The sequence below is a fragment of the Pantherophis guttatus genome, chromosome 3, assembly GCF_059756535.1.
Source record: "Pantherophis guttatus breed Tessera chromosome 3, ASM5975653v1, whole genome shotgun sequence".
Lineage (NCBI taxonomy): Eukaryota > Metazoa > Chordata > Lepidosauria > Squamata > Colubridae > Pantherophis > Pantherophis guttatus.
Genome location: NC_142065.1, coordinates 74,193,808 through 74,218,956, shown reverse-complemented (window position 1 = coordinate 74,218,956; position 25,149 = coordinate 74,193,808). Strand labels below are relative to the sequence as shown.

The 25,149-nt window shown below is 37.7% G+C and overlaps 1 protein-coding gene across 3 annotated transcripts in view; it reads right to left on the bottom strand.

Moving 5' to 3' along the window:
* Positions 1 to 25,149, bottom strand: part of ST6GALNAC3 (ST6 N-acetylgalactosaminide alpha-2,6-sialyltransferase 3) — a 366,227-nt gene that overhangs the window by 126,378 nt on the left and 214,700 nt on the right. For all 3 annotated transcript variants that reach the window (XM_087889834.1, XM_087889835.1, XM_034437020.3), the window contains one exon: positions 8,177 to 8,586. In XM_087889834.1, coding sequence (XP_087745960.1) covers positions 8,177 to 8,586 — 410 coding nt within the window. The remainder of the gene's footprint in view (positions 1 to 8,176; positions 8,587 to 25,149) is intronic.

Genomic DNA, 25,149 nt, shown 5'->3' with positions numbered 1-25,149 from the left:
GTTAATTCCTGACTTGTAGTGGAAATAATCAGGAAAGAATTCCTGATCATCAGGCTCAAACTCAAAGACAAGATGATGACATCCAATCCTTTATTTGCTTACCCCAAATGGACTCGCACATTGATATCTATCCCAACACACACAAACCACCAAAAACTATCTGACTTATTGCAAGCATCTCAGAATTTTAGAGGATGCATTTTAGCATTAGCATTAGATCTTCCCATACTATGTAGCATTTAAAACACTTAAAACTGCTTATTTAGAGAATGAAAAAAAATCTATTTAATTCATTAATTTGTTGTGCTTTTGTATTTTCTCATCAATGAAAGACACTTCTCAGACAATTGGGCAATTAGTCATTCCATTAATGATGATGAACAAAACCATTAAGGAAGTATCTTGGGAAAATATTCAGAAGTTTCTGGATACATCAAGTCTGGAATTTGGATAAATGATGAATGTAATGAAGTGCATGTTCTCACACACAAAAATACGAACTATTCAAAACAGAATTTTATTTGGAGTAAAGGGAGATGTGCAACAAAGTTCAACATTACCACTCCAAAAGGTGACTTTTTCAAAATTCTATACCAGTGGCTGAACCTGTATTATTCCTTCTAATATACACATCTACTAGGAAGCATTTATACACATAAGGTAAAGATAAAGGTAAAGGTAAAGGTAAAGATTCCCCTTGCACATATGTGCTAGTCGTTCCCGACTCTAGGGGGCGATTCTCATCTCTGTTTTAAAGCCGAAGAGCCAGTGCTGTCTGAAGACATCTCTGTGATCATGTGGCCAGCATGACTAAACGCCAAAGGCACATGGAACACTGTTACCTTCCCACCAAAGGTGGTCCCTATTTTTCTACTTGCATTTTTTATGTGCTTACAAACTGCTAAGTTGGCAGAAGCTGGGACAAGTAACGGGAGCTCACCCCATTACATAGCATTAGGGATTTGAACCGCTGAACTGTTTCGATTGACAAGCTCAGTGTCTTAGCCACTGAGCCACCACGTACCCTGGATTTATACACATACAGGTATATTATTAAAAAGATCAAAATACCTTTAAGATGAAATCAACTTTACTAAGGAATATGATCTGATCTCCGGAAAAACACTGATGAAATGGTTTTACATTTTGAGGCATAAAGTTGATGTAGTTTATCTTGGAAGAAAGAATATAATGCTAAGCAAAATTTGGAGAATTACAGATTGTTATGGTAGACTTCCTCAACTTGGCACTTAAAAAAAAAAAATTCTAATGAGCCTAATAAGCATACTGCCCGGGAATTCTGAGGGTTGTACTTTGGAAAAGATTGGTTCTGAAAAGGCAGACAAAGCTCAATCAGAAGACTTTCAAAGGAGTCTTCATGCAGAACTAAGTAGATATGAATCTGGTTAGCACCTGAACTCAAGATCATGACCTACCAACCTGAAATGCAAGATAGAAATGAGGTTGAAAAGTGAGATAAATATGATACACCTATACCAGACCTACTCTCAGTAACACTCAGACTCACAACTGATTGGAAAATGAATCTCAATAAAGATTACTTTGAACAAAACAAAGAGCTGAAGACGCTTCTTGGATGAGAAGCAAAATGTCTTCAAAGAAAAACTAGAAAGGCCAGTTGCCTCTTGAAAAAGCACCTTTGGGCAGCCATGACCTGGATGACTGAGAATCTCCATAGACATTTGAACTAAATAATTTTATTTGCTGAATTACTTTAGTCATATGGCCATATATGAATTGTTGCAGTAGTAAACCCATTATGCCAATATACAGTAACTAACCAGGTTTCATGAGGCCAAGTCCTTGAAACCTGATGAAGTCAATGAACAGCAAAAAAATATTTATTTACCTCGCATGATAAAACATATTTTCAAATCCAAGTATGCTACACTTTCCGGCACATTTATTAAGGATACAAGTAAGAACACTATCCTATAAAACTCACAAGCATTTTTTTGCCTTAGGACCTAATAAAATACTAAATATTTAAATTAGATAACTTAGCCATAAGTTGGTTTCCAAAGGTAGAGAATAAAGAGTATGTGTTACTAGCATACTAATATTTCCCTGCAAATGTGTTTCTTCTTGAAATATTCCGATTCCAGAAAAAATAAATATTACTCCCACTTCTGGAAAAATTGAAGCTAAAATGGATGTTCGTGAATGAAAAGGACAGAAATCATAGAATAGTTGGTCTACTGGAATTTATGATAATGGGATTAAACTATTTCACATAAAATATTCACATTAAAAAAGCATTAGGATGAATGCATTATAAATTTCAATCAAAAAATAGAAAATAACTTATGTTAAAAACTAAAGAACTTAAATATATCTTTGGAATATCTTCTGTAAGGCCTGGATCAAACCAATTAGTCCAAAGTATCTGAAACACAGACTGGCTTTTTAATAAAAGCAATTTATAAAATACCCACCAAATCATAAGCCAAATTGGAATTCCATATATAAAAGATCTTCCATCAGATTAATATTCTGGCATCATTTGTACATAATTTTCAACTTGTAACAGAAAGGTTACTAACAGAGCTGTTGAGAGCCAGTTTAGTATAGTGGGGAAAGCATCAGTCTAGAAATTGAGAGACTGTGAGTTCTAGTCCCGCCTTACGCATGAAGTCAACTGGTTGATTTGGAATCAAGTCAGTCTCTCTCAGTCCTAGGAAGCAGGCAATGGCAAAACATTTCTGAAATCCTGCCAAGAAAACTTTTAGGACTTGTCCAGGCAGTCTTCAGGACTCAATACTGACTCAAAAACATAATATAATAATATGATATGATATGATATAACAGTGATGGTGAACCTTTTCGGCACCGAGTGCCCAAACCAGAACGTGCAACATGTGCGCGTGCCGGAGCACTGGAAACCTTAAGACCAGCTGGTTGGCATGTGCATGCCAGTCTGAAAATGGCCCGAAAAACAGCCTGAAAACGGCCCAGAAAATGGCCCCCCAAACGGCCAGAAAAAGGCCCCCAAAACAGCCCAAAAAAGGCCTGGAAATGCCCCCAAAACAGCCTGATTTTTGGCCATTTTCAGGTGCTCCAGGACCCATGAAGACCAGCTGGCTGGCACACCGGAAACCAGAAGAGCAGCTGGCGACAGAGAGTGCTTTGCGTGCCACCTCTGGCACACGTGCCATAGGTTCGCCATCACAGTGATATAATAATATAAAATAAAATAAAATAGAATAATAAAATCAAGCCAAGTACTGCAAAATTTTCTGAGTTCAGAATACGCCAAGCTCAGAACAGCGGTTTCAAGTGTTCCAAGAACCCTGCATTTCAAAGTTATGTTAAAAAATTCAGATAAAACAAGGACAGTTCCTAAGTCTGTGTAAAGCAATGTGTATTTGCTATGATAGAGATCTGCACTCAGAATGAGCATATCTGCAACTATGGTATATTAAAGCATATGGTTGGGAACTGGGGAGTTGAAGAAGTGTTAACACATCCACAGTGCATCAGATCAGGAAGTTGTGCCAAGTTATTAGTAGGAATACTATCTTTGAGATCAGGCGACAATCACATTTTGTAATATGTAACCTGTGGAAATAGCTGAATAGAATAGAGACCCACTAGTCAAGGAGTTGGCCATGAGAGGACACACTAATTGTTTTAGGGACTACATAGTCAAGTTGTAAACTGCAGGATAAACAATTATAGGAAGACAAATTTCAGGTTGGCTCTGGTTGAACCTAACTGATAGCAGCATTGTTTAGTGATATTTTCAGCATCATTTCTATGAAAATGACTTGTTTGTAAATAGTTGAAAGCTGAACCTTCCATTTAAACCACTCCCCCTTTCTACACTATTATCTGATAAGGCTACAGTATATGGTGCATTGATCTCTTTGATTCTAACCTTCATTAATTTTAGAGATCCCTGAAGATGGAACAACTTTGGTGCCAGCTAATTAAATGCTCTCTAGAGTTTCTCTCCATGCATTTTACTAGGCTGAAATGAACTCTTTTTCTTTCAATGCAATCTACAAAGATTTTTGCCCCCCTAGCTATTACTAATTAAATGATGCTGTAAGAATTTCTATTACATTTTAAAACATCAGGGAAACAAAACTGCACATCAGAATTCAGGTAAACACTCCAAAAAGGAGGGAAATCTTTTTTTCACATTTTGTTACTAGCTGGCATCCCTTCACATATAGCTTAAATTCTCCTTTCATCTTAACACTGCTCCGAATGATGCTAATGAAATACTGGAAGAAGCTGTCAGCTTTTGAGCACCTTCAAGACTGTACAAACTAAAAACACATTAGTATGAAAGTCTTTCTGCCACAGTATAATTTTTTTTATGCGCAACAATAATACAGAAAAGGAGAATTCGCAGTGACTTAAAGTACCTTACTAATTAAAGTCTCCATAAAGAATAAACTTGCCTTCACAGGCATATCAAGATGGAAATGAGACCAATCACAATTTTTAGCAGCCTGTTTATAAAATCTATTTTTTACTTGGTTAAGATAAAAATGAGAGGTGTTTGGGAGCCTGGAGAGTTAATTAATGGTAAAGGACCTTTGTGACTCTCTCTCTCTCTCTCTCTCTCTCTCTCTCTCTCTCTCTCTCTCTCTCTCTCTCTCTCTCTCTCTCTCTGTGTGTGTGTGTGTGTGTGTGTGTGTGTGTGTGAGAGAGAGAGAGAGAGAGAAAGAGAGACAGAGAGAGAGAGAGACAGAGAAGCAATGGACAATAGTCTTGAGTTGTGTGCATGGAGAAATCTTTCCAAACTATGATCCATTCTGAAATGATCAGATGGACATCTTATCCCACCAGTAAAACAAACCAGTTAAAATATAATGTGAATAAATTAATTTTTATTGTTAGGCTTCCCATATATTGCATTCAACATCAATGAATGAAAAATAATAGATAATACAGGGTGGCAGGATGCAGTGAGGAGTAATTTCCAGGCTTGAAATTTTAGGCCTGGATAGCCTTGAACTATATTCCGACCTAAGCTTAGTACACAAGATTATTTACCGTAACGTCCTACCTGTTAATGAGTACTTTAACTTCAACCGTAATAACACAAGGGCTATCAATAGATTCAAACTCAATGTAATTCGCTCTAATCTTGATCGTATGATATATGACTTCTGCAATAGAGTAGTAAATATCTGGAACACTCTACCTGATCATGTTGTTAGTCTCTCTAACCCCCATACCTTTTACCTTAAACTGTCTACCGTGGATCTTTCATGTTTCTTAAGAGGTCCCTAAGGGGGCGTGCATAAGTGCACCAGCGTGCCTACCGTTCCTGTCCTACTGTTCCCATTTATATGTACTCATTTTACGTGTTTATGGCGATTTTGCTTATTTATATCCTTTTATTTGTGCCAAATTTTTTTCATGTGTCCATGTCTGTGTTTATACTGTTACTTGTTTCCTTGTACTTGATGACTGACAAATAAATGAATGAATGAATGAATGGCAGTGTAGGAACTTTGATAATATTTTGCCATCAATCCTAAAAAAATTGTTATTATTGGATTGTTAAAAATGCTAGTTTGGGTTCTTTTATCAGCATATGTAAATATAATTAATAAATTCTAAATTCTGATACATTTTGCATTATAGAAGTGACTATAGTACATGCCTCTTAAGTATCTCTGGCATGTACTAGCCTTAAGAGGCTATAGTACATGCCTCTTAAGTATCTCTGAGAAACATACAATATAGATACTGTAATGACAGAAGCATTTCGTTTTCCAGGCTCATATTACTCTGCAGAACCATCAAATGCCTGATAATGGCTCAACAAGCTAGAACTTTGTTACTTTGTTAGACTATTATCACACATTAGCCATGTACAGCATTTCCACAGTTAATATTTTAAGAATAAGCCTCCCAAAATTTCCATTTCCAGCACAAGCTGTGCATTTGTATGTCCTATGAGCAGCATTTGGCTTCCTCCTAATTTTGCTGCAAAGTCAGAGTGTTGTTTAATACCACCCTAATGAAAGAAAAGTTATTTATCTGAGGAAGCAAAAAAATCTCGCTTTTCTAACAAAACAGGAACTAAGGGAGAAAAATCAAGAGTGAACAAATGTTTAATGGTTTGGCAAGATATATGTGGTCATTTTCTTCACACATGGAGCTCAGTTACTATTTGACAGTTCAGCAAATGGCTCACAAACAGAATAAACTTCTCTATATGACTCTGGTGTCTCCGTGGAGCCAAGACTGAGACAGCAACATATGGAACATGACAGAAGTGTCAACATGGTCCACAATGACTGCCTTGTATTTTGATCTAAAATTTTGATCTAAAATTTATACATTGGAGTCCTACTCTACTCTAAACTGTACTAGGTGTTCAACTCTTTCATATCGAAATGGGGTGTGGTGGCGCAGTGGTTGGAATGCAGTATTGCAGGCTAATTCTGTCAACTGCCAGGAGTTTGAATCTCATGGACTCAAGGTTGACTCAATCTTCCATCTTTTGAGGTCGGTAAAATGAGGAACCAGATTGTTGGGAGCAATATGCTCATTCTGTAAACCACTTAGAGAGGGCTGTAAAGCACTGTGAAGTAGTATATAAGTCTAAGTGCTATTATCAGTCTGCTTCAGAGGTACAGAGGAATAATACAATGGAAGACTAATGCTATATCTCTGCTCCAGGTATAAGACAGTGTTAACAGAGTTTGCTGGGTTTTATAGAAAGCTATATATAAAAATAGAAGACTTTTTCTATGCATCTCTACATTGACTAGAACAGTGGTTTTCAACCTTTTCTTCACCATGGATCCCTTTTTATGATCATGGACCAATAAGACTTAACTCAAGATTTAAATCATAACATTTCTTCAAGCCTTTGTGGACCCCATCACAGGCCACTGGTGGGGCCTGTGATGTCATCGTGGCCCTGCCAGAGGTCTGCAGATCACAGGTTGAGAACTACTGAATTAGAGTGTATGAGGTAAGAAAATACCAGTTACAACTCCCACCGTTTGCTTAATAGGGCTATATGTTAACAGTTTTCCTGCCTTAATATTCATGCAACATACAAATCCATACTGTAAAAAATATTTTTCCAGTCAATGAATGTATGAATTTATTGTCAGTTCTACTTCAAAATTCTTGTCTTCCCTGAGCTATACTTCCTTTCTTTTCTGCTGTTGCCCACTATTGACCTTCACATGATCAATTTACGGTGTAGCAATTTCTTATACTCTGTATAGTGCTGTGTAATCTAGTGATATTTTGTAAAAAAAAGCTTTATTAAGCACATTTTGTCTTTTCAAATATAGTTCCTTTGGGAGCATACAAAGACATACAACATTTATTCAAAAAGTTGCAGAAAAGGCTTCAAAATCCATTTTTTTTCCTTCTCACCTTTCTCTTCATGACCAGAAAAAAAAACAATCTCTACCTAAGCCATTTTAATTTCATTACATTTTGTTTAAATAACACCTGGGTTGTATTACTTCAATTTTTGGATCTTGTGTAGTTTGTTCCACAAAATAGGCCTAAGAGATTTCTGCTTTCTCTTTGTAACTGACCACAACGGTGCTCTCTTAAATGCCCAACTAATTGTTTAACCTATTTTTTGCTCTTCAAATTTTACAAAGCAGTTTTGATACAAACATCTGGAGCTAAATAGAACATAATAATAGTCTACAGTATCTACCTTGGGATACATTATCATTCGATGCTTATAAAAACACCAAAAGGCTTGAAAATTCATAAAACCTCTAACAAGCAGTACACTAATAACGTATTTTTCTCTTGTGTTTCTTTCTGTATATGGCCAACTACAATAGTCATATATCATTTGACAGTACCAACCTAAACACTTAAGTATGAAGCTATCCTGCCTACAAATTTTAAAGCATGGAAATTGGCACCTTAAGCAAATGGAGTGAAGTAAACATACAGTATTAAAATCCTTTGTATTAACATATATGATTGAGGATCTTAGCCAAAAAGAAACAAAATGACAATTAGAAGATAATGGACAGGACTTTTTCTAATGAAGTGCAATAACACCAGCCAAAAGAGTGTATCTTTTAAAAACACTAATTTGAGAGTTTGATTTATTAGTGACATGTATAAATAAAAAACCCAACAAAGCACTTTCTTATTAAATTGGTGAAATAATTATTTTGGTCTGCAATGCAGGACTTACCGATCTTTCCCAGTTTCCTTTTTAAATATCTCATCACAGTAGCTCATGCGTTTTTCAGTGGTCACATAGATTTTGGCCTCAGGATAACTGTCCACAGTCTTCTTCAGCATATTATATACAATGCCGCTTCCATCTTTTCTCATATTTCGGAAAGGTCCCCAGATGACATAAATTGTACTATTGGTTTCCTTGAAAAAGTAGTCTGCATTCTTCAGCAAAAGAGGGACACTAGTATGGGAGACAACTCTTATTGTTGTCCTTTTTCCAACGTCTTCTTCATAGCCCTTGGTGGGAGCATTATTCATTCTCCATGTACAGGAAGCTTGGTCAATTTCAGATCCTACTTTCTGTTCTGTCATCTGACCTGAGTTTGAAATAATGGCACAGAGATCACATTCCAGCTGCAGAGGCTGTTGGAAAGGAAGATGGCGGAAAAAACCAGTCAGTCAATTTTGCATGAGACTTGGAAGCAATTGGGGAGTAGAGGATCTAAAGATCTGGAATCAGGTTATATGGATTCTATGCATGAATAAGTACCCACCAAAGATCTCTGATCCACTACTAATAGCAGTTATATCTATGAGTATCAGGGGCCATGGTGACTTTTAGATTGGATCAAAAAATATCTTTTTTATTTTAGTTAGCTTATGAATGATTATAATGCAAAAGCCAACAATGGGTTTAATTTAGAGGGCACCGAGTAAAGTCTACATAAAATTATCGTTTTCAGCATCTTTTTATCCTCAGTCAGAATCTGCTGCTTAAGGTAAGTAGCTCACTTGTCTAATTGCAGCTCTGATTGTAATGCAAAAAGGATAGCTGGAGAAAACTGCAGCATGCACAAAAGTAGATTTAAAAAGAGCAAAACAGGAAGAAGCAACAACAGCATACTAGAGATAAAAGTCTGCCAAAGGGAATTTTGATGAAAGAAATTGTGACATGAAAGAAGCAGAATTATAGGGGATGAGCAAGTGAAAAGGAAAGGCCAATAGAAAGAATTGTGGAACTATTAAGATAGAGCATGAAAGAAGCTTCGTAGACTTGTTTCTGAAGCATACTCGTCGTGCATTTAAAAGAAGAAAGGTCAGCAGGTTGGAAGTTCAATGGATACAAGAAAGGTATCCTGAGATGATAAGAAACCTCGGCTGTGCATATCAATACATCACCAATCCAAATGTCAGTTCAATTTGGATCAATTTGGCTCACTGATTCAATTTGGATTTCTGAACTATCCTGGGTTTCCAAATCAGATAATTTAAGGAAGTCAGACTGATTTGGAAAGTAAATTCAATTTAGAAAAGGACCTTTCTGCAAATAAGATACCCAGCCATAGAGTCATTGGATTAATTTGGAGGCAAGTGATTTGATGATTGAATCCAAAAAAGTAAATTTGATTCAAAGGCAATCAAATAACTTTTGACCTAAACCCTCTGAACCTCAATTATTTGCACATTACTTCAATCCTGTGCAAGATTGCTCAAAATAAGTAGTCCAGTTATGATATAATACAATTATTAGAAAACTAACATTGTTCCATATGGTATTCAGATAAATAGATGGATAGAAAATAGAATAAAAGAGTTGGAAGGGACCTTGGAAGTCTTCTAATCTAGCCCCTGCTCAAGCAGAAGACTCTTTACCATTTAGAACAAATGATTGTCCAGTCTCTTTTTGAAAACCTCCAATGTTGAAGTACCCATAATTTCTGGAGACAAACTGTCCCATTAATTAATTCCTCTCAGTGCCAGGAAATTTCTTCTTAATTCTAGGTTGGATCTCTTTAATAATCTTCCACCTGTTACTCCCTGTCCTGTCCTCAAGTGCTTTGCTTCTCTGCGACAACCCCTCAAATACTGGAAGACTGCTATCATTTCATCCCTACTCCTTCTCTTCGTTAGACATACCTAGTTCCCGCAACTGTTCATCATATGGTTTAACTTCCAGAACCCTTATCATATTTGTTTCTTTTTCCTGCACTTCTATATATATGTCTAATTGAAAGAGGGCAGTTAAGAAAATAAAATAAGTGCAAAATGGTGAAGGGAGATAAAATGAATCAACTCATTTGTTGGCATAACTATTTAATAATAGGATGGAAATGCCACCAGCAAAATTTCTTTCTCTTTTTATGCCATCACTGAACACTGCCTGAGATGTGTATTCCATTCTCTGTGATTTTAAGTCAGGCAGATAATTATTGCTTGTTTCAAAATCTCTTTTTCTATTCCAAAATGGACTGCAAAGAAGAGCAAATACATTGCTCTCTACATATATTCATTGATCTGCAGTCAGTACTGCTTTGACACTAAAAACTTGAGATATATTAATTCACGTTTTTTTTCTAATGCATTTTCGACAAATAAAATATTTATTAATAGAGGCATAAAGGAACCAAATATGTATATCCTTGATAAGAAATGGGAAGCATTGAAAGTTCACATGAGCAAGATAGATCCTGTCAATCTTCTATGGTCAGCGTTATTTCTCAATTTAAATATTTTATCGCCATTAGTATGCAATCTCAGTGTGTATTAGTATGTGTAGTGCCAGTACATACTTTGTATCAGTATGTATTAATATTAATACAAGTTCACGGGATGCAGGCAAATGCTTTGTTGGTCTCTAGATTACAGATCCTCCTTGCATCTAATAGTGTGAGCATACCTGGAGTAAAATGGAATTTCAATTATGGCTGGCCAAAATATGCCCAAAGTCTCTTTACTTTTAGCAGACAATATTGCATATGGCACAAATGCTATTAAATCAGGTAACCCACTGTCTTACTAAAGACTTACACAAAAGTTTTATCCCTGACCAAAGAAAGGATAGATAGCAGAGGTCAATATCTATGCACCCATCTGGGCATATGAGGTCTTCCAGGAAACATAGCTAAATGAGTTTATTCTACTTTATTTATTGTAAGGTAAAGGTAAAGGCTCCCTCGCACATGTGTGCTAGTGGTTTCTGGCTCTAGGGGTGGTACTCATCTCCGTTTCTAAGCCAAAGAGCCAGCGCAGTCTGAAGACGTCTCCGTGGTCATGCGGCTGGCAATACCAAATATTTGACAGAAATCATCACTCTCGTTCATTGTGTAATCTACAAATGACCCAATCATTTTTTTTCTGCCCTTTCGGGTCTTATTCCCAACCATTTATTCATGTTGCCTAGCAAAATGTTTCCCCTGAACCAGATTCATTCATAAAATTGTAGAATATTTATCAAAACTGTAATCTGGTTCTTCCATTAGCACCATTCCAGAGGTGGTATTCAGCCGGTTTAGATCGGTTCGCTCAAACTGGTAGCGGAAATCGCGGTTGGGCCCACCCCGCCCATCCGCCCATCCGCCCCAGCTCTATGCAATCCTATTTAGGCACGTTTTGAGGCTGGGCGCATGCACGGGAGGCACATGCACAAAACACATGCATGGAAGGCTGGCTGCAGGCGCAGAAATCAGGCACACGCACGTATGAAGCAAGTGTGCGCGCATGGGGTGAACCAGTAGTAACATAATGTGAAACCCACTGCTGCACCATTCACTGGAGCAGAACATATGACTTTCTTCAGTTATTTGTGCTTCCATACATATCTATAACAACCCATTTATACTTATATATTAACCCTTGCACATTCCTGTTTGCTTATTCCTGTTTGGAATATATTTTATGGTTACTCCTGTTGCCTGAATGGAAAATGGATGTAATAAAACAATATATGCAATATGCTTGAGACAGAAGAAATTGTATTTATATATCTTTATCCCTTTATCTATCCAAGTGCCACAGAAATGCATGAGAAATATGAAAAATAATGTTTGGTGGAATTTGAAAGAAACTACAGATGAAGAAAACCGCATATAAGAGAATAATCACTACAATAGATGAGAAAGAGAGATTGTATGGTTGTGTAAAAGGAAAAAAGATTGTTGCCAAGAATGCAGTCAAAGAGAGCAGTGATTGGCTAATATTAAAATAGGAAGAGAAAATACCAAGCAATTTTCATGGAAATAAAAAATTGGCTTGGAGGTGGGTGAAAATTGCTAAACCAGATGCTTCCAGCATAGTGAATGGACTTTAAAGTAAAAATGATGAATTGATTTGCAATGAAGCTGAAGTGAGAGAATGCTGGAAGGAGTATTTTAGACTTTGTACAGGAGTGATATTGATATGTCAATGAGCGAAACTGAAATGAAGGCAATAAATATTAGGATTCAAGAAACCACTGATGAAAAGGAAGTAATAAATGCTGGGAGTATATTGAAAAATGGTAGAGCAACAAGTATTGATGGTATAACTGGACAACTGTTAAAATATGATGTAATTTGCTTCCACAGTCATTCAGTATTAGTAGGAAATAGAACAAGGAAATGTGATGGATTTATAATCATTTAAGATATGTATGGATAAATATATAGGAAATGTTTGTGGTAGCATGTTGACTGGGAGTATGTGAATGTGCATTTGCTTTTCTGTGAAAACAATACTGTGTTGTTGGCACAGAATGAGAATGCTTTGCAATAAACTTCAGATAGTTTGCATGACACAATGAGCAATAATTATAGGGCTCAAAAATAATGTATCAAAGATCAAGGTAGTTGTGTTTGACAGGAAAACATTTGAACATTTCCAGATCATACAATCATATAATGCATATTAGGCAGATGAAGTAAATTCATTTGTATGCCTAATAAAAGTTTAGTAAAAACTGAAAAATGAATGGGAAAAAAAATTAAGACTTGCCAATGCTGGTAGAATATTAGTTGGTAGCACATGATCTGCTGTAAGGAATGAATGTTTGTTGAAAGGAAAAGCTGGTTGTGTATAAGTTCTCATCATTTTGTTATATAGAATTAAGAGTTGGATATGTCAAAAAAAAACACGATCTAAATTGCATGCAGTTGTAATGGATACTTAAGGAATGTGTGAAGAAGAGAAAAAAGGAAGAAGAAGGGAGAAAGAAGGGAAGAGGAGAGGAGCAGGAAATAATAATGAATAAAAGTAGATATATAAAGTATGTAAGAATTGGATCTGTCAGAAAAACATAATCTAAATTGCATGCAGTTGTAATGGATACTTAAGGAATGTGCAAAGAAGAAAAAGAGGGAGAAGAAGAAGGGAGAAAGAAGGGAGGAGGAGCAGAAAATAATAATGAATAAAAGTAAATATATAAAGTACCAGTATAGGAAATGCACATGGGTATGGTTTGCTCATATGGTAGGAGTGAATAAAGATCAAATTACAAAACAAAGAAGAAATAATGACTGGGTCAAGAGAAGACAATGGTGGTTGAAAGAAACCAGTGAGATCCTCAAAAAGAAAGTTTTGAAGTTTTATAAACAAAAGACCATGCAGTAGGGAGGTAGTAAAAACAAGGAGAGTTTGCAAAGATAGAATAGTACACAGAGGTATGATGCCAAGCCCCTAAACCACAAAATGCAAATCAGAACAGGAAGATTCCAATGTTAATCAGGTTTACTCAGAATTTTAAAAATTAAATGAGCAACATCCCAGTTTACTAGCGCATTCATTACAAGAGAATTCAGTAGTGAATTCATTAATTGTGAATTGCCTGAACTTGTAGATTGTTTAATTGAAGGACTAATGGGTTTACCAGATGAGATTGAAACATGCATTTCCTCTTCAATTGTCATGTTTTAAAAGAGTCCCTGCCCATCCTCACCCCACTTTCCGGGAGTTTTCTTACAAGTGCTAGTATAAAGTTGGTTTAGTTCCATATATTACTTTTCTTTTTATCTTGTCTTGAGGGGAGGACGGTTGCACACTATCTTCTCACTCCTTTCAGTGCTTTGCATGACATTGTTTATTCCAAAATGGAATAATTACATTTTTTTAAAAAAAAAAATAGTATTGAGATTGTTCTTAAGACAGTACTTTCAATTACATCACTGATCATTTTTCTTACAGTGTCCAAATTGTTCAACAAATTCTAAGAGAAAACAGGAAGTAAGAAAATGATTTCCAAGTGTTGCATGGACCAATGCAAAAAGCCAATTTCCATCATAGAAAAGTAAACAATTGTTTTCTTCCTGTGCAAAACTCATAAAGCACAGGATGGAGTCTCATTCGTGTACAAATTATGATCCGCATGTTGAGATCACTGTGGTGAATGTCCCCAAAGGGTAGGCCATTATGCCCTAGTTTGCTTGATTTGCTCTTAAGAAACAAGCTGAGGTAGCTGAGTGGAAATGCATGCAGATTCTCATCAGGACATTCATCTTTATGGCCCTCTGTTCAAGCAAAAGTTACTTATTGTTCCTGCTTTTCCACCAAATCAGCTAAGCTTGTCAAAGTTAAATCTTCCCCTGATTTGCCAGGGAAAAATGCTGACTGATCAAGATTTATCACTTGCTTAAAATGCTTTGGAGCAGCTTTGCTGGCTAGGGAATTCTGGGATTTGAAGTCCGCCAGGCTTAAAGTTGCCAAGGAGACTCCTGCGAGTGTCTTCTTTCTAATCATTTTACAAGTAATCCTCGACTTGCATTTATGGTCATTTAGTGACCATTTGAAGTTACAACAGCACTGAAAAAAGTGACTTATGACCGTTTTTCACACTTATGACTCTTGCAGCATCCCCATGAACATACGATCAAAATTTGGAAGTTTGACAACTGGCTCATATTTATGATGGTTACAATGTCCCAGGATCATGTTTTCGACCCTCTGACAAACACAGTCAATGGGAAAGCCAGATTCAGTTAAGAACCAGTTCACTAACTTAACAACTGCAGTGATTCACTAACAACCTTGGCCAAAAGGGGCATAAAATGGGGCAAAACTCACTTAACAACTGTCTTGCTAAGCAACAGAAATTTTGGGCTCAATTGTGGTTGTAAATTAAGGATTACCTGTATTTGCCTGTATAACTATGTAATTTAGCATAACTATTTAAGATCCTGTAACTCTGATCAATTCAACATATCAAACATATCAAAGAAACCTATCCCATATAAACCTCACTCGTGACATGCATAGGAGTATATTTTAATCAGCGAAGAACAATGCAGTATTTGACCTTTCCATTTTCCAAAAAAGCCTTTGGTCAATAGAAAGCATAATTAAATGGTGAATTAGGGCTTCAAAAACAATGTGGTTACTGTAGGAAAGAAATAGCTATGTAATAAAAGGTCACTTATTAAACAATCCCAATGATTAAATCTTTGCATTTGCACTGAAATAGCTCAGAAACAAAGGTTATCCCCATTAAATAATGAGTACAACCAAGCTGAAAAAGGTCAAACTAACTGGTCCTTGCTAATAGTTGCTATGTATTTACTCGCTTGTGGCTGAAGAATTGTTTTTAGTACGATTCCCAGAATGTTAAAGGAAAATGTTATTTTGATCTCAAAGATTAGCAGGGATCTGCCCTTCTCTCATTTTCTGGATGGCAGATTCTCCTTCCAGCAATTTATTCTGCATATCAAAACTAATCTCATGAAGAAATCATAATGGATACCCAGGAAAGCCGAAATTCCTCAATTCACCTGCTATCTTATTGATGGAGCGAACTTTTCATTTGTAATTCGAAAACAGTGAAGTAATCCTTTGTTTGGAAGGAGCAACTTTTAACAAGTCATACCACATATTAATTGAGTCCTCTAAGTTGAGCTTCTCTTGTAATTATCCAATTTGTCTGAATTCTAATAAAGCAGGTATCAAGGCTCCAGAGATACATATTTTATTTTAGTGCTATTTATGCTTCAGCCCTTCCAGAATACCAACAGAAGTTGTTTTTTTTTCCTCCCCTTTCTGGAGAATACAAGATGTTTAATGATACCAGCTGGGAATAGCATTTGCCTTGATTTTTCTTGATGTTCTTTTGAGGTCTCTCGGTTGAAAGGTACAAAAGAGTCATTAAGTGGCTGACATTACTTTCATTGTCTTCCTGTGCTTTCTAAGGAAACAAAATATGTATATTAATTTTCTTATGTTTCAGGAATAATTAACCGAGCTGCTTTGATCCAGAAATTATGGCTTTCTACAGCTATGCCTTTACAGAGGAGAAAACCAGATGGGCCAATTTAATACAGCTCTCAGAAGCGCTATATAAAAATCCCATTGTATAAGCACCATGACACATACACTTAGACACAAAAAGCTCAATCTGGTTATTTTTACGAGACTTTTAGTCCCCTGATTCCCATACTTTTTCAACATACAGCAAGCAAGCTTCGTGCTGCGGGAAGAATCCCCATCTTCATAAAATTTGATGTCCATTTCGAAGTTATTTAGCATGATTTCAGTTTTCAAAACAAGTTTAAGATTATGGTCTTTTGCAAAGCAGTGGCCACAAAGGCAAATTACGATTAAAGTGCCTATTTTAATATGATGCGTATCAAGAAAACAATGTGCAGCTGATATCTGGCCAGTAAGACTACACAAAACAGCAAATCGAATCATACATGCAAAATAAGAAAGTGCATTTTCCCAAATAAAGAAAAAAAACATCCCATAGGAAATGTGTATTCCACTGAAATTACTCCTCAGCTCTCATTTTCTATTCTAACAGTACACTACTGCAGGGGTGGGCAATTGTGGCCCTTTTACAACCTGTGGACTTCAACTCCCAGAATTCCCGAGACAGCCAAGCTGGCTCAGGAATTCTGGGAGTTGAAGTCCACAGGTCATAAAGGGGCCATATTTGCCCACCCCTGCACTAGTGGATCATATAAAATAGGTCAGGATACAGGTGATACTCGACTTATAACAGTTTGTTTAGTGACCGTTCAAAATTGCGATAACACTGAAAAAACTGACTTATGACTGTTTTTCACACAGTTGTTGAATTATCCCCATGGTCATGTGATCAAAATTCAGATGCTTGGCAACTGACTCATATTTATGACGGTTGGGGTATCCCAGGGTCACGTGATTCCCTTTTGCGTCCTGACAAGCAAAGTCAATGGGGAAGCCAGGTTCACTTAACAACCTTGTTACTAACTGAACAACTGCAGTGATTCACTTAACAACTGTGGCAAGAAAGATCATAAAATGGGGGCAAAACTCACTTAACTAATGTCTTGCTTAGCAACAGAAATGTTGGGCTCAATTGTGGTCATAAATCGAGCACTACCTGTAGTGCTAAGTTAGATATGTTATATCACAATATATCTTTGTGTTTAATGTTCATCAGCAAGTAGCTGCAGAGAAGAAAAATAATTGTAAACATCGCAGCAGATATAGGAAGCACATTTAAACCTTTCCGACACTCTACAGTCCTAATAAAAATCAATCCTATGGAGCTATTTGCAGTGAGAGGAAATTCACCACTCTTATTTCCTCCCAATACAAACAGAAATTTAGGATGAATTATTTTCATCTGGATCACAGAAGGACAGAGGTTAAACTTTCTTTCTCCATCTAATGCAATCCCAGCCATTTTATTGTGGAGTTGATCTGAAGATGAAGGGGTGCCAAGGTGAGAAGAGTAATGTTTTTTTTGCACTGGGTGGGATTATTTATTTCTACACTTGTATTTTTAAAATTATTATTATTTTCCAAACCTCCCAGATTATTGTATATAATTCGGACAGCCATTAAATCTTATTTATAAATAAATAAATTTTTGCGGGTTTTGCAACATTCGCATTTGTTCAAAGGAAGGATACATTTACTGATATATCTACTAAGACTTTGGTGTTTTGTGTGCAATTAAGACAGACCAAGGAAGGCTGGCCATACTAAATGTGTCTATACTTCTCAATTACCCTACTTTTCTATCCTCATTACCTCAGAAAATTAGGAAACAGTATGACAGTTGCGTTGTTTCAGTCCTCTAGATAGTCCTATATGCCCCCACCCCATCACTGACGTCGCCTATACTGACTTCTCCCCAAAGTGCACCAAAATAACATCCCTTACTAATTTGTATAGTGAGACTCTCCTCCTGTAGTTGTCAGGATGAGCATGCCATTGAGAGCCAATCTGTTCTTTTCTTGACTGCTAGAAAAATCACTTTTAAGAATGCTACTCATTTCATTAGAGGCCTTGGCTAAACAGTGGAAAATAGCAAAGAGACTCTCCAATTCATTTGGAAAGTACACATACACGCACACGTACAGGGAGGAGAGAGAGAGAGAGCACTGGGATAATACTGCACAGTATTAGTTCAAGAACTGGGAGTCATTCCAAATGAATGCTGCATGTTGAAGCCAAGAGGCCATTCGTCTTAAAAACCACCATGCTGTTCACCTGCCCCTCATTAGTATTGCACAACTGCTTGCTTGCAGCCAACAATAATATGGCATTTGAACGAGAAGCCGTTCCATCAAATTGCACTAAGTGGGCAACACAAAAAGTAATCAGCCTTCCACATGGGACAGATGCCATCCAAACTCCCCCTCTACTTTAAGCTTTTTAGTCATTTTCTTTAATTTGCTTGCAAGAATATTGCTCTAAAATACTTAGCGCCACTTAGCTGCTGCATGCTGGGTCCAGTGAGCTATTAGCAGTTCAGTTTGGAGGGTTTTTGAAGATTGTCCTATTACGAGAACATTGCCTTACAGTTTTACGTGTGATTATTAGTGAGAGCATTTAATATGCTTGAGAAATCGGGCAAGGAGACAGATTTCTTTCTGTGCCAGGCATGTTACGTTGATGAAGAGCACAAAACACCAGGAGGTAGAATGTCAGTTGCAGCTGAAGGGTACATGGTGAGAAAGAACATAATGTTAGTACATGGACTGAATTGTGAATGATTCTCAACAGGAGAGACCAAAATAGTTTCTCGCTTCTGGTATCTCACAGGGTAGCACAATATGTTTCCAACATGCATCATGTAAACCTTTCTTAGGCACTATGTTACACAATGAAGACCCTACGCTAGGCTGAATTCTTCTTGCCTTCAAGGAACAAGAAACAGCTGGTTATAAACAACACACAGAATAAATGTGATGCTATTACATGTAGGAAAAAATCAATGATTTAAAGCTCCCAATCACTATAATCTATTTTTGCATTTCCCATTTGAATTTCGTGCAATACAAACTAGCGAGAGCAATGTCAACATTTTGGTTGTCCAACCTACTGCTGCCTCCAATTTGCAACTAAGATTGCACTGCTAATTGTCGCTGATGTCTTAGTGACTGATGTTTAAAAGGGAGAAAGCGTTGTGTTGACTGATACAATTTCAATTAACTCTCTCTCCCAAGAGAATAGAATTTTAATTCCTATATTAAAAAAAAGTAGCAACATAAAGAGAAGTTGGGATTTAGAATGCCTATCTGAATAGAGTCAACAACATCATGTGAACTAACAACACTATAACATATGAGTAATATGTTATAATAAATTTCTGGATCAGATCAAACCAACAATTACTGGTGGTTCAGGATACAAATAGTCCTCAACTTACAAACATTAGTGACAACGTACAACGTACAATCTAGTGACCGTTTGAAGTTATAATGGTGCTGGAAAAAAGTGACTTATGACCGATCCTCACACTTACATTCACACAGTATCCCCATAGTCACATGATAAAAATTTAGGCACTTAGTAACTGGCATGTATTTATGATGGTTGCACTATCCTGGGGTTCTGTAATCACCATTTGTAACTTTCCCAGCTGGCTTCTGAAAAGCAAAATCAATGGGGGATTTGCTTAAAAATTATGTGGTTCACTTTACAACAATAATGTGATGATTTGCTTAATGACAGCAGCAAAATCAGAGGTGGGATTCACATACTGTAGCAATCGGTTCGTCCAGCACCGGAAATGTGAGCGCACACAGTCACATGTGTGCGGCGTCACAAAACACGGCAATTCTCACATGTGCGCTATCTGTGCATGCGTGCGGCATCAAACATAGCAATTTGCTCGTGTGCGCCGTCCGCACATGCGTGCGGCATCAAAAACACAGCGATATAGAACGGGACTGCGGCCGAGCGGGTAGGCAGGCCTACCCGCAGGTTGCCACTACCTGTTCACACTGAACTGGTTGAATACCACTTCTGAGCAAAATTGATCATAAAACTCACCTAACAAGCACTTTACTTAGTAATAGAAGTTCTGGTCCCAACTGTGGTTGTAAGATGAGGCCTACCTGTATTGTTTCTCACACTTATGCTTGTCTTGGGGTGGGTGGGCTACAAGTAAGAGATCCAGGATTTGTGACCATGAAGAAGAAAATCTTGAGATGGAGTAATCGGAAGGTGAAATGTTCAATGATGTTGGATTATGACAGAGACCACCATGTGTTTGGATAGAAGAAAGAAGGGGAACATTGTATAAGACACCTTGGAACAAAGAAAAAGATTTGGGATGGTTGGAGTAAGATAAATAATACCAGGCCTTTGATAAGCCGTCAGGATGTAAAACAATTCCATCACACATTTTCTTCTAAAAATAACAAGAACATCCAAAATGTAATCTATCTATCTTTGAAGCATTGCTTGGCTTTACAATTTCACACAAAGCTGGGAATACCAAATGTATTCAAAATGTGTATTAAATCATTTTTTAAAAATAAGAATTTGCTTCAAGGTAGGAAATCACACCCAAAGAAGTGTTTATTTAAAACATTGCTTATAAACACCCATACGTTAGGAAACAGATAGAAAATATGTATGTTTTGAGAAAAACATGGACAACTGTAGATTCATGTGGGTGCGTGTTTTATGGTTTACATGTTAATAAGTTCTTTTGGAAGTTAATGTTTTAGAAGAGAGCAAACTCGATACTCCCTCTTTATATGCATTCAGTTAATACGCTTACACAGTCTTAACATTTCAAAGAAAGTCATGGGAAAAATTAGGGCATTAAAGAAGAGAAGTTATTTTGTTTTCTCTGTACTCTTCTCATGCTTGATAAAGTAAAATTTTAATTGTTTGACTGAGGGTAAAAGAACCAAAAGCAGTAACTTCAGAGAACATAAAACTGAGTAGAAGAGACAGTTTTCCTCGTGGGAGAAACCATATGTTATGGCCTGAAGCAAGCAGAGCAAAGAAAAAAGAGCACCTTTGCGTGTGCAAAAAATAGGTGGCCATTTAGCTTCTTTTATGATTAAAGGATAAGAAATGTAACTTACTAAATGTACTTGGTGAGTTGTGGTCTCCTGCCATCTGGACAGGTTGGAGATGCACATGATGGAAAGGCATGTTTTTATTTCCTGAAGTGTCAAAACGTGTAATAAAATATATGGCTCACAGTAACGGCTGTCATCGGAATGAAGGTGAAGCTTTGATCCAGTGTTTATCATATCATTCATGCTTTTCAGATTTTATTCTCTGGGCTACCAAAATAATCAGCTGTTTTGATTATTGAGCCTGGTAGGTGTTTCAAACACATCACTCGTATACACACAGAGAAAGCTGTTCCTGGAGACCCTTCAGAAAGAATTGGCATCTTGCTTCTCAAGTGTCGCTCCACTTAGATGCAAAACTGACACCAACTTCTGTTGAGCTCTAAAGAGTTCCACGTATGATTGACTGTGTTGCTATATTGAAGCACATTTACATCCTTCCTGCAATGACCCCCCCGGCCCTCCTCTGACAGTCAATATGCCACAAATAAATAAATAAACATACAAATACTATGTTTATTTATTTATTTATTTATTTATTTATTATTTGTTCCTATTTCTATACCGCCCTTCTCCAAAGAGGACTCAGGGCGGTGAACAGCCAAAGTAAAAAACAGAACATACAAAATTTAAAAGCAGTTTAAAATAATTAAATATTTTGGCCGTAAATTAAAACAACCCAATTTAAAATCAATTTAAAATTTAACTCAAGCCAGCCCAGCTAGTTGAAATAAATGGGTCTTCAGGGCCAGACGAAAAATCCGGAGGTCTGTTATTGTACGTATCTCTGGGGGGAGGTTGTTCCAGAGGGTGGGCGCCGCCACAGAGAAGGCTCTCCCCCTGGGAGTCGCCAGCCGACATTGTCTGGTGGACAGCACCCTGAGGAGGCCTACTCTGTGCGAGCGTACTGGCCGGTGGGAGGCTATTGGTGGCAGAAGGCAGTCTCGTAAGTACCCCGGCCCTAAGCCATGGAGCGCTTTAAAGGTGGTCACCAACACCTTGAAGCGCACCCGGAAGACCACCGGGAGCCAGTGCAGCTCGCGCAGGAGAGGTGTTACATGGGAGCGCCTCGTCACCCCCATAATCCCCCGCGCGGCCGCGTTCTCGACCAGCTGGAGCCTCCGGGTGCACCCCAGGGGGAGCCCCATGTAGAGAGCGTTGCAGTATGTATACCATGCTGGAAAGCATTCTCCACAGAGACTGTCTTAGCAGTGGTGAAATCCAAATTTTTTTACTACTGGTTCTGTGGCTTGGTGGGCATGGTGTGGCTTGGTGGGCATGATGTGGCTTGGTGGGCATGGCAGGGGAATCTCCATTCCCAAAAATCTGCATTCCCACCCCACTCTGGGGCCAGCCGATTCTCCGAACTGCTCAAAATTTCCACTACCGGTTCTCCAGAACCTGTCCGAACCTGCTGGATTTCACCCCTGGTCCTTAGGCCGGGTCCTTTCTAAGTGCATGTGAGGCACCATTCATATCCAGTAAAACCCTGAATCTTAGGCAGTTTGCAATACATACTTACTCTGTGAGAAAACTGGCACTTGGCAAAGAGCTTTGGAAGCATTATTATAATTTTAGCATCTGCAGGTAGCTCCAGCAAAAAAGTAATTTCTGAACATCTCATTAAATAAACACCTGGACAGGAAAGCCTCCAATCCAAATTAACTTGGTTAATTAGATCCTGAATATTAAGATACCCCATCCATCAAACATTTTGATTGAGAATGGAATACACAAACGCCACCACCATGATCCCTGCAGGAAATTTAGCAGATTGGCATAGGTAATAGAATAACAGAAACTACCTACCATATGCATTAGCTTTTGTGAGGCAAGACTTGGATTACAAATTTCAAGTTAGGCATGCTGGGTGGTAATCATAGTAGCTTGTTTCTATGTCCGTGTTAATAATTCCCAAAGTCTTTTTTTAAAAAAGACCATGGGAGTGGGAACTACCCTTGCTTCAGGGGTGTAAGTGAAACACAAATAATGCCTGCTATCACATACCCTCCCACTGTACTCATAATAGGAAGAAGCCTTTAGCAGGTGCTGTTTAGTTGCCTAAATCCATGATGGCAAACCTATATAGCTATATCAGTGGGCATGTGAGCTCAGCTGATTTTTGGGTGTTTTGGGCCCACCAGAAGGGAAACTGTTTCCTGCCTCCGGAGGGCCTGGGGGGTGGTGGGAAAGGCCCATTTTTCTCTCTCACCCGGCTCCAGAACCTCTCTATGAGTCTGGGGAGGGCGAAAACGGCCTTCCCATTTTGGGGCCTACCCAGCCATAGCGTGCCGGGAGCGGGTGGAAGTCGCACGCACATGTGCAGGGGTGGGGTGCATAGAATTATTGGTGTGCGTGATTCCCCCCCTCTACTGGCGCGTGATGGCAAAAAGGTTAGCCATCACTGGCCTAAATTTTTTTTTCTTAGGTACAATCTAGCTGAGAAAGTTAATTCCTTGGAAATCCAAGCCTCAATCCACACGAAGCTTTATAGATAGCAACCTGTTTTTGAACTGTACTGAGAAACACACTGGTAATCAGTGTGGTTTTCACAGCAGTAATATAATATGGCAGGATCAAAGCCACCCAGTATGCACATAGGCTGTTGCTTTTTGTTAGATTTGGTGATAGAAGAGACGGACACAGTTCTTGAGTAACAACAGCTCTTTAATAGTAGACCAGTACAACCCAACAACCTGTTTGTCTGGCAGTGTTCTCTTTTATAGAGGGCTGCTAGACGGCTTAGCCAATGAGATTCAAGTATTTTCCCGCCTATTTGGAGACCTGAGTGAAGCCTGAAGCTCACTTCCTTACTTCCTTATATGGTATATAACACTTTTTGAAGCAGCTAAAGCTTCTGGGTGGTCTTCATAGGCAGCACCTTGTAAAATGAATAATATCAATCCAATTGTGAGATTCCAAGGGCATTCATGACCATTCTCAGTCCATCCTATGCCAGGTAATGCTGCGACCCCATTCACCAGCCAGAATTGTGCAGAAGTCTTCCTGGTCACAATCTCTACTTGTCTTAGAGCAGGAGCTATGAAACCAGAAGGGTCCTGTGTTACAGTCTACTCCGTCTGGGGAAATGCTCCTGTCAAAGTCAATATTATCCCAGAATCAGTCAGCTGGTGAATTAATGGCCACTCTGTTTTACTTGGATTGAATTTGAACATGTTTCTCCTTATTCAGGCTCTAATAGCCTCCAGGCATCAGATTATGATTTCTGCTGCATTCCCCCATTCCTTAGCTGAAGTCCAATACACCTGGAGGGAATCATACTTTAATAGTAACAACTTGGAAGGCATCAATTTAGAGAACTGATTTTTTTTCCCAACGGAAACAAATCACTTCAATATTTCCATACCAATATTTATTTCTTGCAATTATTTTTTCTGTGATCTGAGCAAGTAAAATTAGATTAAGAAATACAGCCTTGCATAATTAAATTGCATAGGTAGTCACTGTGTACCTTAAAAAAATAGAAATAAAGGTAGGCCTCAATTTACAACCATTGTAAATATAATCCAGTTGCCAAGTGTGGGAATTTTGATCAAGTGATTAGGGTTGCCAGGTCTGCTTCCAAAAAATAGCGGACAAGTGGGGGGAGGGGGGGTTAAGTAGTAAAAAAATAAAAAAAATTACAATTAAATTATATATTTTCTTACAAACATTTTAACATGTATTAAAATAATCACTTCAAAACTTTACTTAAAATTCAAAACATAAAATATATTATAATAATATGTAAAATATTAAATTACATTTTACTTTGCTGTCGTGTGTACTTTTTATTTGACTGCACAGCTTTGATCAATTCTTTGTGTTTAAGGAATAATTCTTTAATTTCAGTACAACGTTGAGAAATATTAAAAAATATACAAAGTTCACTTTGAACTGATGGTAAAAGCAGTCGGTTACGTTCGTCAGTCCACAA